The sequence below is a fragment of the Mustela nivalis genome (assembly GCF_964662115.1).
Source record: "Mustela nivalis genome assembly, chromosome: X".
Lineage (NCBI taxonomy): Eukaryota > Metazoa > Chordata > Mammalia > Carnivora > Mustelidae > Mustela > Mustela nivalis.
In genome coordinates, this window is record NC_139040.1 from 40995181 (window position 1) to 41012817 (window position 17637).

The window sequence follows — 17637 nt, forward strand, 5'->3', positions numbered from 1 at the left end:
AAGGGAAATCCTAGGACTACCCATTACCTCACAGAGCAATTTATAATAAAGTCTCATTTAGAAATGTCAGAGAATGAAGACCTCTGGTTAACTGGAAATCTGGGAGAAAATAAAGCTTAACTGAAGATCCTTTAAATTCAGTGTTTCTCAAAATATGAACCTTATACAAGCAGCAGTGGCCGCTGTTTAAACTTTTCACTGAATAGAATCATTATATTTTTGTTTATTTTGTAACAGTCTTATTGAGATAATTTATAAACTATATAATTTATCCATTTAAAGTATAAAATTCGGGATGCCTGGGTGGCTCAGTTGGTTAAGCCACTGCCTTTGGCTCAGGTCATGATCCCGGGGTCCTTGGACCCCGGACCGAGTCCCAGATCAGGCTCCTTGCTCAGCAGGGAGCCTGCTTCTCTCTCCACCTATGCCTGCCACTCTGCCTGCTTGTACCCTCATGCTGTCTTTTTCTTTCTCTGACAAGCAAATAAATAAAATCTATAAAGTATAAAATTCAATGGTTTTTAGTATATTTACAGAATTATGCAACCATCACCACAATCTACTTTAAAACATTTTTATCTCCCCAAAGGAAACTTTTTTTTTTTTTTCTTCTGTCCACAAACATGGCATCTCTCTTTATTCATGTAGGTCTCTTCTAATACAGCAATATTTAGTAGTTTTTTGTTTTTTGTTTTTTGTTTTTTTAAATTTATTTTACTAGGTGGTGGGTATTATAAAGGGCACGAATTGCATGGAGCACTGGGTGTGGTGAAAAATAATGAATACTGTTATGCTGAAAACTTTTAACTCTTTAGTTATCACTCCCAAATTCTGCCACACACACATCCCAGCTTTATTGAACCCATAATATATTTTCTATTTCTTTAGATATATTTATCTTGAACATGTTATATAAATGAAAACCATATAGTATGTGGACTTCTGTGATTTTTTTCTGAAAGTTATCCCCTTATACAGCATATCATTATTTTATTCATTTTTCACTCATTAACTGATAGATATTTAGGTTATTCCCACCTTTTGGCTATTACAAATAATGCTATTGTGGACATTCATATTATGTTTTTGTGTAAATATATGTTTTTATATCTTTTTGGTATATACCTCGGAATTAAATTGTTAGGTCAAATGGTAACTCCATATTTAACATTTTGACAAAATACCAAATTGTTTCCCAAGTGCTATACCTATTTTTACTCCCAACGGTAATGATAATTTTAATTTCTCCATACCCTCATCAACACTTACTATTTTCTGTTTTATCACTTTAGCCATCCTAGTGGTTTTTATCACATTGTGATTTTCCCTTGTAATTCCTTGATGACTAATCACATCAATGATCTGTTCATGTACTCATTAGCCATTTGTGTACGATCTTCAGAGGAATGTCTAATTGAAAATCTTTGCCTTTGTTTTCTAATTGGGTTATTTGTCTTTTATTATGAATTGTAAGATTTATTTATATATTCTAGATCTAAATACTTTATAAGGTGTATGATTTGCAAACATTTTCTCCCATTCTGTAGGTTGTCTTTTCACTATCTTGATAGTGTCTTTTGAGAAACAAAATTTTTAATTTTGGTAAAGTCTGATTTATTGATTTCTTGTCTTTTTTGTTTGTACTTTTGGTGTCATATCTAAGGATCCATTGCCAAATCTAAAGTGATGAAGATTTATCCAAATGTTTTCTTCTACATGTTTTATTGTTTTAATTCTCACATTTAAGCCTTTGATCATTTTGAACTAATCTTCATAAAAACAAGGGGTGTAAGTTCATTTTTTACACAGGAACATCTAGTTGTCTCAGCATTATTTGTTGAAAAGATTATTCTTCTCCGTGAATTGTCTTTTTAACCTTGTCAATGCTGAATGAAATAAGTCAAGCAGAGAGAGTCAATTATCATATGGTTTCACTGACTTGTGGAGCATAAGGAATAACACAAAGGACATTGGGTGAAGGAGGGGAGAAGTGAGTTGGGGGAAATCGGAGGAGGAGACAAACCATGAGAGACTGTGGACTCTGAGAAACAGACTGAGAGTTTTGGAGGGGGTGGGGTGGAAGGTTGGGAGGGCCTGATGGTGGATATTAAGGGGGGCACGTATTGCATGGAGCACTGGGTGTGGTGCATAAACAATGAATCTTGGAACACTGCAAAAATAAAATAAAATTTTAAAAAATCCATTAACCATAGATATATGGAAATAGTCCTATTCCACTGATCTGTATGTCTATCCTTATGTCTGTACCACACTGACTTGGTTTATGACTCATTGGATTTTTAAGATACAGGTTTGATCTGTGCTAATCTTTTGTAAAGATATGCTTAAAGTCATTGGTTTTCTTAATCACAACAGTGATACATATGGATAAAATGTATTTATATATGTAAAGTAAAACATGTAAATGCTATAAACTTACTTAATGTCCTTCTACTAGTGGTAACAGTTGAGTGTATATTCCTTCAGTCATTTTTATTTCTCCAGTTATTTTTATTTCTCCAGAATATATACATATCTCACTACTCTGCAACTTGCATGTCTTATCCAATACCTAAATTGCATGTTTCTATATCAATAAACATAAATGCATTTCCTTTTTATGGATGCATAGAATTGTGCAGATTAAAGATATGGGTACGCACTCAGGGGACAGGTCAGGGGCAAAGGTATTATTTTTGAGGATTATCTCTATAGTGATAATTGAAGCCACCCTTTCGAATGGGATTTCCAAGGTAGAATACATAATTTCAAGAGACATTTTTAGTGAAAGACAGTATGATGTCATCAGAAAAGAGCATCTAGGGACAAGTACGTGGCTCAGTCAGCTAAGCATCCAACTCTTGGTTTGGGCTCAGGTCATGATCTCAGGTTCCCAGTGTGGAACTTAAGCTTAAGATTCTCTTTCTCCCTCTCCTTCTGCTTCTTCCTTCCCCACCTCTCTTTCTCACTCTATATAAATAAATAAATAAATAAATAAATAAATAAACATCTACACTGGACATTAGGACACCTAGGTTTTACCCCCACTAACAACTACAGTTGGAAATTCACTTTGTCTTCCAGACGTTGAATTTATCCTCAGAAACCTGATGGAAGTTGGTAGCCATTATTTATCTCCATGGAACATTAGTGGAGCTAAATGGGACAATTAATTGAAAGTCCTTTGGAGTCTTTGAAAGAAGAATGTTATAAATGCAGGGTATTATCATACAGTATCTTTGTTGCTTGACCTTCTCATTTCCATTTGAGTGTTATCAGAACTATGCAGCTTTCTCCACTTCTTGCCCTAATCTACAAACATCAGCAACTTCTGTTTCTATATCACTTTTATTATACTGGAGGGAATGAGAAATTATTCTCTCCCTAAGATTCAGCTGTCCCCTTATACCATGACAACCAAGTCGTTTCCATATGTTCCATAATCTATCTGTAACTATTTGAGCCAATCTAAGAAAAGCTCTTTGCTTCTCAATAATTTAAAAATCATCACACTTTATGTGTATAGAGGTGTAATGCATTGAAGAAAAATATTCTAAAATGTTAACTTTAAAAAAGTAACTTAAATTGTTTAGGAATTTCCAGTGAGCATATCATTGGTTTATGCATTTAGATATCATTTAGATATCATATCCCCTTAATTTCCAGGAAATAAGATTCACATACATGAATGACAACCATTGATGAATACAGGATAGTGCATAATGAAGTTGAGGGTGATATGAAATGACTCAGGAAGTGATTATACTTGACAAATGATTAACCACATGGGTCCTTTGAATTCCTACTAGCTCTAAACGTCATTTGATTATAAATAAAAAAGTTCTACTGCATCTATAAAAGTTCAATTTATATAACCTTTTCAAGAGTACTCTTATACAAAGTAAATATATGTTGTAGTACATAAATACTATTTGACCAAAAAGTGTAATTTTTATTTATTTTTTTAAAAATTTGAGTATAGTTGACATACAATGTTACATTAATTTCAGGCATATGACATAGTGATTCAACTTCTCTATATGTTACGCTATGCTTACCGCAAGTATAGATACCATCCTTCACCACACAGCGCTATTATAATACCATTGACTGCATTCCCTATCCTCACCTTTCATCCCTGTGGCTTCTTCATCTCATAAATGGAAGCCTGTATCTCCCAATCCCCTTCACTTATTTTACCCATCCCTTCACTTTCTCCCCTCTGGTAACCATCACTTTGTTTTCTGTATTTATAGGTTTGACTCTGCTGTTTGTTTATTCATTTGTTTTTTTAGATTCTACATGAGTGAGATCATATGGTATTTGTCTTTCTGAGTCTGACTTATTTTACCTAGTAGGATGGCTAAATTAAAAAAAAAACAAGAAATAACAAATGTTGGAAAAGATACGGAGAAAGAGGAACATTTATGCACTGTTGGCAGGAATGTAAATTGGTATAGCCACTGTGGAAAACAGTATGGAGGTTCCTCAAAAAACTAAAAATAGAAGACTTTTTAATTAAAAATAGTTGAGTTCCTGTTCTGAAATCCAGTGAAAAAGGATACCTTTGACTTCTCTGAGGCAATGAATCAGAAAAGGGTCAATTGGCATGTAAAGTAATTAGGGAACTAACTTCTATCTTTAGTTCTCCCCCAAATTTCCCTCTATTAGCTTGACTTGATGACCTAGGGGCAGGGTAAAATACATCTTTTAGCTGAAATTAGTAGATAATTGAATGTATCTAGTCAGTTATCATTTTCCTTTTTAGCTTATTCTCTGAGACCATATAGAAGAGATGGACATTTTTTTAATATTTAGCAATAGTGTGGTTAGACTTTAAAAATAGTTATGAAATAAATATAAGGCAAAGAACTAGGTTCTGAAATGTCCCCAAGTATTCATAATATATCTTGGAAAAAGTCTGAAATCTCAGAGAAATGACTAGCTGCTGCAGAACATTCTTTGACATTTCTCTGGAATTTTCCAGTGGATTTATCCATAAATATTCAACAACTAGAAAATAAATCTAGACACCTATTTGTCTTTGGGGGAAGGAGAGGGACCTGGTTTCTCCAGCTGGAAACCCAATGACAGTTTCTCTCTCTGTATTTATTGTGTAATAAAGGCAGAAATAAATAAAACAATCAGCTTGTAGCATGAGAATGATATAGAAGTTCAAGTTCCAGTCTCATCCTAGCCTCCCAAGGAAGCTCAGTTAATAAGCTCCCTTTGAAATCTGTTAACCTGTTTTGCACAAAGCTAAAAGTTGATCCTTGTGACTAAATCTTTCCATATAGGAACACTGAACTTTCTGCTTTCCCTCTGATGTGGTTGTCCTTTGAAGTGGTAACAACATCTGCCGTCATATAGAAAAAAACCTCAGGAACTACCAATTCTGTATGTACACTCTAAGTTCCTAGAAAGACACCATAGTTGTGCTGACAGGAATATGAATTCATAGAGTGTGATCCATAGGAATGAGATGATGGTGTGAGGGTAAGAACAAAAAGAACATGTAAAAGAAGCAGGGGCCAGACAGAGTCCTTTAATTTATTTGGTAGTTTGATTATCAAAGAGCTTATTTCTTCTTTCTTTCTGATTTAGAAAGTTAATGTCCCCAAGCAAGAATAGAATGGCTGGGCTCCAGGAAGCTATGCAGTTGCATTTGACCACATTTTTAACCCTGTTTATAAGTAGGCCAAATATGCTGGTGCCATTTTACCTATGAGGAATCTGAGGCCTAGAGAGGCAGGACCAGTTTTCCAAGTATTTCTTAGCCATTTAGTGATAGACCTGGGCTTTAAACTTGTGTGTTTGAACTTCCACATTATTGCTATTTCCATAAACCCCTGACTCAAAGAGATGTGTATGCAAGTCACAAACTTATCCCAAAGGATTCAAGATGATTAGAGATGCTAACTAGCTGATCAGCTAGCAGTTATTTTTCTTACTAAAATATATAATCATAGAGTTCAAAGTTCCCAACTAAAGAAACTTTTAAGAGTGAGTTTCCCACATAAATGTAAACTCCCCCAAAACCAATAAACTAAGATCAGATATGTTTGGAAAGCATTAGTGTGTTTGCCATTCTCAATTAACAGGAAGTCGAGCTTTTGAGAAACACATAAGTACATTATATCCATCAGGTCAAGCGGGTAATTTAAAACTCTCACACATATCCTAGTAATATGATGCTATAGCATTTCCTGGCTCAGGGCCAGGTGATCCCAGAGTAGCATGAATATCCTAATTTTTGTCAAAAAGAGGCAGCTCAAAGATACCACAACTTCTTTTATAATTTCACCCAATTGTAGAACTGAAATATTTTCCCTGTGGAAAGAATACCAGAAAGGGTTTGGGGAAGAAGGGGATTTATTAACAGAAATATTTGATGAAAGCAAAATTAGTCAGACAATTATATTTTTCATTTTTTACCCTTTGCAGCTTCTTGATCTACCAAAGCATGCTATTAATCAGTACTATCTGTTTCATTTGGATATGCTTTGTCTCCTGAGATACACTCTAAACAAAACAAGAGCCTGGTGCTTACTAGATGAATCATGAAGCTATTTATCAATACTTTTCTAATATAAATACAAAGTTTTTCTGAATGTGATTGTGTTAGTGGAAAAAGTTATTTTACATCCTGAGATCATATATATTAAGACAAAAAAGGTTGAAAAATATTCAAATACCAGATAACTAAGGAGGAAAGTAGGAAAAAAAAATATCAATGAATTATATTGATAAGAGCAGGAATTCTGCTTTTAGGTCCACAGAATATTCTGATAGATCACTAATATCTACCAAAAAAGAATTTTATTTGTCTGATCTTATTTAAGAGCCAGAAAATTATTAGAGTCATGGAGACTGCTTTGTAAGACAGTTAAAAAGCTTCAAGTAGAAAGTATCTTCAGACTCTTTTATACTTTTGAGTACTATGGCCAGGAAGACTTTTAGGCTGGATAACCTATGGTTTTGTCTGCTATTGTTCTTACAACAAAAAAGAGTAGTCTTCATTTAGCAATGTTTCTTAGAATCATACTAGGGGAATAACCAGTCTGAAATATCCTATAAAGGTGTTAAAAAAGACCTGAAAAGGCCAATTTAAGGCAAAATCTTCTCTTGGTTTTCTTATTTTTTGTGTTGCTTCTCAGCCACAGGGCTCTATGCTCTGTAGATATAATCCATCCTTCACCTGCTGTCAATACTTACCTGTTCAGGGAAACATTTCTTCTAGCTCCAGCTTTCTGACAGATGTTAGTGTTCAAATGTAATGATTGAATCTATGTGAATGTGTTAAAAGATAGCATGTTATCACTTCCAGGTTAGTGGCAGACTTCTAGAGATAATGATACAAAGGGTTAAATTTGAAAATTAAAGGAAAGACAACTTGAGAGCTAATGGGGACTTTCAGTACTCACACTGTATCTCCATCCGACAGACTTTTGATATTTATTCACTCTCACTCTCCTTCCTATTTCAGGTAAAGCAGTCTGTAAAACCAAGAACAAAATGTTATTAGATGCATTGGTACACTCTGAAAATGATTTATTTTTAATTGTTTTGTGTTCTTTTGGCACTAAATGGAAGAGTAACATGATATTCTTCCTCTGAATTTTCACTAATAATTTTACTTAAATAAGATTCTTATATATACAGAAACTTGGCACTAAATTCACAGTAACAGATTTAACTGCCATATTGATGGGAAAATTACAATTTGATGTTAGTAAAGTGTTATTTCTCCTTACAAAACAAAGTAATTGATATTATTTATGGGCTGAACACACTTTCTGAATATTTCAAAAGTTAAAGTATCTAAAATGTAGATTAAATGTAGGTGAAAGTTCTTTCAAGTCAAAATAAGGAAATAAGTATTTTGGAAGGTAGCACTCAAAAAGTACTAGGTTTATTATTTGGAAGCCATGGTTTGTAGGGCAAAATAAATCCACAAAACTTCAAAAACTCTTGAAATTCACATTGGTTTGCAACACTTTTTTCAACATTTGACGTTTATTGTTAAAATAAAAGACGTAAAACTCCTTAAATCATTTCAGCAATTCACTCCCTGCACAAATTGGAAAAGAAGTTTATGACATTGACAACAGTTCAGTGAATATATATAGTTTTTCAATCATAACATTTGATCATTTTTCTTTAGGGTATAGTGAAGTGAAAAATTTTTGACCTTTTCTATGTTCATGCTAATATTATCTTGAGAAAGTGAGGCAGTCATGCTGAAGAAAGAAGACAGAAATCAGTGCTTAGCAAATTCTATGACAATATGCTATGAACCATGACCCAAATTTATGAATACTAGCAGGAACAGTTCCAGTTAAACTGTCTCTCTTGCTCATCAGTCAGAAAATGCCTGAAAAATGTACATCTTTGACAAGTTCTTTCCTTCTACCCATCACAGAGAATCTAATGGTCTCAGTTCTCAAAAGGAAACGTTGGGACAGGGAAAAATATGTGATGGAACACAGAAGGATGAACATAATATTAGAGGAACTCTCCTCTTTGCTATCCCTAGAAACAGATAATCAACTAGAAATAGGCAGGAATATAGATATTTTCTTCATTCCTATAGAATGCCAAAATATGTGGACCTTTTCACTGTGAAACATTTTTTTATGTGTAAATATATTAAATCTATAACAAAGATACTATACTAACAGAAATAATATTAAATGACAAATATAAAAATCCAGATTAACATAATTATAATTATCTATAATAATGATTAAAAAACAAATATTTTCCGAGCTGTTTATCTCAATACCATAGTCCATTAAGTGAACAGAATATGGACAAGATATATTACCTTACGAGCATTCATCACTTTAACAGCTGTAAATGCACCAGTTTTTTCATGGAGTCCCTGAAACACAGGATAGTAATAAACATTAAATGCTATCCATATAATCAAGAAGTATTCATGGATGAATAGATAAAGAAAATGGATATATATGTATATATATGAATATTATTCAGCAATAAAAAAGGAAATCTTGCTATTTGCAATAAAACAGAACTAGACAGTATAATGCTAAGTGAAATAAGTCAGAGATAGACAAATACCACATAATTTCTCTCATATGTGGAATATAAGAAACAAAACATATGAGAAAAAAATAAAAAAAATAAAAAAATAGACTCTTAACTATAGAGAACAAACTGATGGTTACTAAAGGGGAGGTGGGAGTATGGGTGAAATAGGTAAAAGGAATTAAAAGTGCACTTCTCTTGAAGAGCACTGAGTAATGTATAGAATTGTTAAATCATCCCCATGCGGGGCTTTATTCCAAGACCCATGAGACCATGACCGGAGCTGAAATCATGAGTTCAGTGTTTAACGAATGGAGTCACACAGGCACCCCTAAACTATGAATATTTAAAGGAATTCCAACTGGCTCACTTGAAAAATAAAGCAAGTTTAAGGAGTAGTTTTCCTTTTTTTGTGTTTGTATTAAAATAGTGGACATAACTGCCCATTTGAAAGCACTGATTTCTTAGTATCTTTAAGTTGATTTACATGGCACCAGAGCATCTATATGAAAAGTAAAAATTTCAGATTGAAGACAGGGGAAAAGGCGATGTTAATACTCAACATTTTTCAACTGATTATGTGGTATTGTGTAGACATATATTCCCAGTGGACTCCTCTTATACACCAACAAGGTTTTTTTTTTTTTCCCCATAAGGATCACAGGTAAGAGTGATACATAAGTAATCCAATGACCTGTAAACTGTTTAGCAAGCCTTCAGTCATGAGAACCAATGATATTTATGGAAGGAAGAAGTCCTGAAAGATTCTTTTTTTTTTTTTTAAGATTTTATTTATTTATTTATTTTAGAGAGTGAGAATGGAAACAAGAGGAGGAACAAAGGGGGAAGAACTCTGCACTGAGCATGGAGCCCCATACAGGGCTCTATCTCAGGACCCTGAGATCATGACTTGAGCTTAAACCAAGCCAGACACTTAACTGAGCCACCCAGGGGCCCCCAAAAGATTCTTTCTTATTGAAAACATTATGAATTCTAAAAATTTAGTCTTATCCTAAATGCAAGTACAAGTTATAGATTTATAATTTTTTAAAAAAAGGACATAGATGTTTGGAATCAGAGCTTTCATTTTGTGGCTGGTGCCTTTTAAAATGTTTCAACTTATAGGGACACCTGGGAGGCACAGTCAGGCATCCAACTCTTGGTTTCAGCTCAGCTCATGAACACAGGGTCATGAGACTGATCTCCAGGCGGGGGCTACATGATCAGGGCAGAATCTGCTTGAGATTCTCTCACTCTGTCTCCCCCAGCTCTCCCCCTACTCTCCCACTCTCTTTCTTTCTCTCTCTCTCTAAATAAATAAAATCATTAAAAATATTTCAACTTGTAGTCATAGAAAAAATTCAGTTTTATATTTATAGGAGTAAGGTTTCAACTGAAAATATAATGCCTTATCTAGCAGAAGAATTGATTTGGGGGCTACAGTGAGTTAGATAGGGTCTCTCCCAAATTTAGATTAATGCATAATTTCAGAATGTGACCTTAATTGAAAATAAGGTCTTTGCACATGTAATCAAGTTAAATGAGGTCATACTGGATTACAGTGGCCAGTGATTGCAGTCTTGGCAAGAGAAAGGGGAGGGAGATTTGGACACAGAGACATGGACACAGACACAAAAATTTGATAGCAATGTGGAGACAGAAGAAACTGGAGTGATGCAGCGATAAACCATGGGATTCCAAGGATTGCTGACAACCACTAGAAGCTATGAAGAGGGAAAAAATCTTTTTCCTTAGAACTTTCAGGGGGAAAATGACCCTGTAGCCTTCTAGCCTTGAGAACTGTGAGAGAATAAATTTTTGTTGTTTCAAGCCACCTAATTTGTGGGTTTGTTGCTATAGCTGTAGAAAATACAGGGTGTTCAAACAAAAGGACTGTCACTAGCCACAGCTCTCATAAGAAAGTCAACAACAATTTTTTACTTATAGAATAATCAAATGAGGGATGGTGTGTCTGAATAATATTGTTAATATCTTTGGTAACATGTCAGTGAGTAAATGCAAAAGATGAACTGATTTCAGAAATGTGATCCTTAAATGTATTATTTGTTTGTTGTCAAATCTCTTTTGATAAAGCATCCACTTCAAAGTATATGAAGATTCCTACAAGTTCTCTCATTAAAATAAAGCCAACTCATCAAAAGAAAATCAAAAGGAAAAGAACTCTCTACCATTTCCACTGATGTTACATGCTACATAAGGATGTCAACACCTCTATTTTTTTCCCACTGATGAAACTGATAGGTTTTAATTCCACACATTTAAGGATACTTCAATCTTATTGAGCATGCCACTGTTTATAAACAGGGCCCTTGCCAGAAATGGATCAAAAACTTTCCAGTAACTAAAGTATGTCTAAAAATCCTGCCACCTTGGCTTAACTCCAGCTCTTGCCAAATAATTAAGCATTAAATAATTATACTGGTTAGATGCTTGTAGCAGTGATAGGAAGAGGCATGTGTTGCTGTTTTCAGTTTATGGAATCAGGCCTGAGAGTTAGGTCAGGGTGTTTTGTGTTGAATTGTGTCCTCCAAAAAATATGAAGTTCTAACCATCTGTACCTGTGAATCTGACTTTTTTTGGAAATAAAGTCTTTGCAGATGTGATCAAGTTAAGATGAAGTTATACTGGATTATGGCTGGCCCTAGAACCAATGACAAGTGTCCTTTTAAGAAGAGGGATATTTGAACACAGATACCCAGAGAGAATGCCATATGAGGACAGAAGTAGAAATTGAACTGATGTATATACAAGTCAAGGAAAAATTAGGATTGTTGATGATTGCCAACAGGCAAGGAAGACTTTCTCCCTAGACCAGTCAGAGGAAAAAATAGCCCTGCAGACTCCTTGACTTCAGAATTCTAGCTTCCAGACTTGTGAGAGAACAGTTTTTTTTTTCCTTTTAAGCTACCCAGTTTGTGGTAATTTGTTACAGTAGCCCTAGGAAATTGGTACACATAGAGAGATAGCAACTCTGCTAAAGGAATGGGCTGGAGTTGGGATAGGGTTCAGAAACTACTAACTAATGTATAAGGAAATGTCTAGAATCAGGTGACCAGTTTTGGGTGGGGCATGACAGCTACCAAAAACTAGAATTTTTAAAGGAAAGGAAAATTTGTAGGCTATTGACTGGTCAGAGAAAGGAAGTTAATGTTTTAGATATTAACCCCTTATCAGATAGATGGCTTGCAAATATTTTCTACCATTCTATATGATGCCTTTTTATTTTGTTGATGATTTCTTTTGTTGTGCAGAAATTTTAGTTTGATGTAGTCTCACTTATTTATTTTTGCTTTTGTTGCTTGTGCTTTTGGTGTCATATCCAAAAAAGTGTTACCAAGACCAATGTCAAGAAGATTTTTCTCCTATGCTTTCTTCTAGGATATTCAAGTTTCAGGTTATTTAAATCTTTAATACATTTTGAGTTAATTTTTGTGAATGGTGTAAAACAGGGGTTCAATTTCATTCTTTTGTATGTGGATATGTGAATATGTTGGAAACTCCCATGTTCACTTGCATCTCTGGGAGAAAATACACATTTTTTTTTAAAATTTTGCTCTTACAAATTATTGTTTTAAAACTTATTTTATTTATTGTATTTATTATTTTTTTAAAGATTTTATTTATTTGACAGACAGAGATCTCAAGTAGGCAGAGAGGCAGGCAGAGAGAGAGAGAGAGAGGGAGAAGAGGAAGCAAGCTCCTCACTGAGCAGAGAGCCTGATGCAGGACTTGATCCCAGGATCCTGAGATCATGACCTAAGCAGAAGGCAGAGGCTTTAACCCACTAAGACGCTGAGGCATCCAAGTTTTTATTATTTAAAATTAATTATTTTATTTTGACTTACAAATTATTGTTTTCCTAATCATTTATAAAAGCCTTGTTAGTCAAAATTTTCCCACATCTGTATGCACAAATATGACAGGTTGAAAACTGGTTCTCATACATCCTTAAAGGAGTTAAAAATATTTCCTTCTTTGACTCTAAGAGGATACTTATGGGCCAAATTTTTATTCTGTGTTACTCAAATATGTGGCACATTAGGAAGGATAATAGCCATATGTTGTCTCATATGACCAGTGGTTAGTAAACCACAGAGCTTTTAAAAGGCTAGGTTAGAATACACAGTTATCATACTCATGACACACATTTAGTGAGATAACTGAATGTCTTTAAAAGATGTCACCAAAGGCCATAGAACAGAGATAACCAACTTGGTTCTTATTACCTGTGATTTATTGTCTCACTTGAGAGTTGCATGAACACATTTTGTCAGACAAAGTATCCTAATGTGGGGTTTGGTAAACATTAAACATTAAACATTCACTGTGTCTATAGAGGAATTAAACTCCAGATCTTGAAACCATATCTGGTTTAATATGCCTAACCATTTTTCAAGCTTTTATAGATTGGGTGATGGGCATTAAGGAAGGCACGTGATGTGATGAGCACTGAGTGTTACATGCAACTGATGAATTATTGAACACTACATCTGAATCTAATGATGTACTACATGTTGGCTAATTGAATTTAAGTAAAAAAATGGAAAATTTTTGCTTGTTAACCTAGTATTTTTGAGAATTCCTTGACATGAAAGTTTTCACTTCAAATAATTTTAGATTTCAAGAATAGTTTCAAAGATCATACAGACCATTTCTGTTTATCCTCCATCTAACTGCTTCTAATGTTAACATATTTTTATTATTATTATTTTAATGTTATCATCCTATATGACCACAGCACAATTGTCACAAGTAAGAATCAATATTATTACTCTTAACCACATTGTAGTCCTTATTCCTATTTCCCCAGTTTTTTCACTAATATCCTTCTTGTAAGTCTCAGACTGGGATTTTACATTCCATTTAGCCATTATACCTCTTTAGGCCCTTTCAATCTGTGATAGTTTCTTAGTATTTCTTGTTTTTCATGACCTTGACAGTTTTCAAAAGTACTGGTCAAGTATTTTATATAGCATACCTCACTTTGCGTTTGTCTGATGTTTTCTCATAATTAGACTGAGGTTATGGGTTTGGGAAAAGAACATCAGAGAGGTGAAGTGCCCTTCTCACCACATCACACCAGGAGTATTTGGTATGACCATGACTGATCACCAGTGATGTTAATCTTGAGTATTTGGTGAAAGTGATGTCTGCCAAGTTTCTCCAAGGTAAAGTTACAAGTTTTCTCTTTCATACTCTATTCATTAGAAGTGTTTGATGTTAGTTCTGAAAAGGGGTAACACTATCTTCCAGCATTTATCCAGAGATCTAGAAGTCATCTTGAGATAAACTAATTGTTCAGTGGTGCCACCTTGTGGTTCACTGGCCATATAGAAGCTGTTCTGTGATCTCAACTGAAGGCCATGTTGTCATAGGTCGTCTCCCTCAATGAGATGTTGAACCAAAACCAGCAAATCCAATTTCTAAAATGTACCTTTTTTTCATTTGCAGTATATGTTTTATAAGAAATTAATTTTAAACACCATTTGTTGAAAAGACACGTAGAGATATTAAAAAAAAGAAGTTTGGTTTTGAATTCTAGATTGAGTGTTAAATAACCTCACAGTTTTTGCTGGTCTTTGTGAATATTATACAGTAAAATCACACAGAAAGTCTTAAACTATAGATGTGGGCTTTTCTCTGCTTTTCCCCCTACAATCAATAATACCACTAGTATCATGCAGGAGTCACTAGTTTCACTGTATTAGCAAAGATTCCTGAAACAGAGTTTGCATGCAACGTATGACTTTTTAATAAATTCTCAAGCATCACAGAGCAAAGAGAAGAAAATTCTCCTAGCCCCTACTCCTATTATAAGAAAAGAAACTGTTGCTTAAATCTATTGTGTAAGTTCACAGACCCTCTCATATTTGAATAACAGAAGATGATATGTAGTAACAATGATTTGTAGCCATTCTGGACGTGAAGTTTAAAACTACTGACATTCAGAATCAAGTAATCTATATCTTCACCTCAGGCAGTTCTTTGTCTTGTCATCAAGCTCATTCAACTTATTCAAGTTTAATTATTAATAGGTGCATCTCATATAATATAATTTAAGGGACAACAGAAGGTCAAGTACTCAAAAAAATCCCCCTCCACCCCACTACCTGCAAAAGTGCAAAAATCATTCATAATGTCCTCAATTTTATTAAGGTAATAAAACTCCCTGATTATTCAAATATTAACTAAGAGAAAGACACACTGAGTTATTATTTGTCATTAACACTTTATCATAAGTTGGATGATCAGATTAGATAACTGCAAGAATGGCAATGAGCAGTTAGGTGTTGGTGGAAACAGAAGGTGGAGAAAGGAAAATATTAGAGTCTGAAGAGTTCCAGGAAAGGTTGTCCCTGGAATGGAGAACAAAGTAAAAGTGAGTGAGAAGGGATATTCAAAGTGTGAAGGGAGGTAAAAATGAGGTGGGTGGTTGGAGAAGTGAAAAGACAAAATGTGACAAGTCTCGATTTTATTAGAGGAATTTACAGTTTTTACAATGTATACACATGAAACAATTAGAGAATAGAACCATATGCAAAGGCTAATTGTCAACATGAATCCTTGGGTGCCAAATACAGCTTAAATACAGTTTAAAGGGTTTAAGAGAATGAAAATGTGTTGCCATGTGAAGGTCTTAGATAAAATCCTAAAAAACAAATCCCTGAGTAATTTATGTTCCTACAACTATTTTCTAGGGCTGTCTAAAAGACAGTAATTGGGACAAATGTGTATTCTTTTTCCAGGACCACCTGAAATTATCCAGGAAAGAACATAAATTCCTCAATGTGTTGATTTCAATTTAGCAAGAATTTGTGTTCTTAAGTAATTAATTTAGATAATCAAATAAGCAGCATTATTTAGTCTGTTTCCCCTAGGCAAAACACTTTATGACTGTTCTATTGCTCTGCAATGCCTCCAACCTGAACATTATCATTCTGGGTCTATCCTATCAATAGAAAATGTGGCACATTCCTGAATTTAGAATACTGGGCACATAAAAAAAACATTGTTAAAAGGTATATGTGCCTGCTTTAAACAAAAATCAGTGCAGGGATATCTTTATATACATAACAAAAAATGAAGGGGTAGTCATAAAAGAATTCTCTAGTTTACAAGTGGACTTGTACTAGTTTTCATTAAACACCAAACTTCTTAAATTTATTCTTGGAAAGTCAAAATACTACCTTTCAGATTACTTCCAATTTAGGGGAATAACTCAAAAGTAATATAGCAGGTCAATTTATACACTAGAGATCCAGAATCAAACTATATTGCAGAAGAAAATTGTAAATTTTCAGTATCCTGGTCACTTAAGAATTAGCCTTGTTGACTTCTAACTACCAACCAGTCCACCATACTTCTTTTTTGTACACATCATCTTAAGATTTCCATTTTTGTTTTGTAAGCTTGTTCTGTGCCTTTGGCCCTGTTCAGATGGAGATAAATAGCTGTTCCAGTTATTAATTATTTCTATTAGCAAATCTAAGGGATAGATACAGTCATGGAAAGGAAAGTAGGGAGAGGGTTAGTGCTAAAAGAGGGAATAGGTGATAAGTCTTAGCTAGGACTCAGTCTTCACAAATCTTTTATTAAGTACAGAACCACACTGACAATAAAAGGGTAAATTAATTACATAAGACAGTGATAATGAAAAAATACATTAAGGTAATAAAATCTAGTTATGAAGCTCATAGTTATATCAAGGATTTAGTCACCCCATCAATAAAATTCGGTAAAACATAAAAGTTCTTAAAGTCTTGGAATAGATTTCTTTTATTTTGGTATCCCTAGTGTCTATCACAATGGCTGATACATTAGACCATTTTAATAAATAATAGTTGAGTGAATGATGAATAGAGTGACTGAAAAGCTTCCTGGAAGAGGTAGAATATCAACTGGACCAATATGGCATAACATTTTAACAAATTCTGAAGGGTAGGGTAGAACCAATGAATGACACGCCATGAACAAAGGTTAAAAGATATGTCAAGTATAAGGTACAGGTACCAAAGAAGAAAAGAAAAGGTGGGACGCCTGGGTGGCTCAGTTGGTTAAGCAGCTGCCTTCAGCTCAGGTCATCATCCCAGCATTATGGGATCGAGTCCCACATCGGGCTCCTTGCTCCGCAGGGAGCCTGCTTCTCCCTCTGACTCTGCCTGTGCTCGCTCTCGCTTGCCCTCTCTCTGACAAATAAATAAATAAAATCTTTAAAAAAAAAAAAAGAAAAGGAAAGGAAAAAGGGGGAGTGGCCATAAAAAGATGAAAAGAAGAGGATGTGAGAATGCCCCTGTTTATGCTATGCTAGAAAATTCAGTGTACAATTTTTTAATTAATATCTTGTTGAAAATAAGTGATCATGAAAATTAACCATTAGTTGTTTAGTGTTTTATGACTGACTTCTGTTAGTTAATGGTCTGAATGTAAAACTCAGAGTGGTTAAGGCACTGAAAAATTAGTACTGAATTGCAGTAATGATCAATTTCTTGGGGATTACACATTTTAAACCATAACAAATGATTTAAAATAGCAGTTGTGACAGCTGTGTTGGAAAAATCCATCATT

At 34.2% G+C, this 17637-nt stretch overlaps 1 protein-coding gene across 4 annotated transcripts in view; it reads right to left on the minus strand.

Moving 5' to 3' along the window:
* NRK (Nik related kinase) overlaps positions 1–17637 on the minus strand; it is a 134937-nt gene that overhangs the window by 64743 nt on the left and 52557 nt on the right. For all 4 annotated transcript variants that reach the window (XM_082717419.1, XM_082717418.1, XM_082717417.1 and 1 more), the window contains exons 3-4: positions 8828–8884; positions 7425–7496 (exon numbers count right to left, since the gene is read on the minus strand). In XM_082717419.1, the coding sequence (XP_082573545.1) occupies positions 7425–7496; positions 8828–8884 (129 nt within the window). The remainder of the gene's footprint in view (positions 1–7424; positions 7497–8827; positions 8885–17637) is intronic.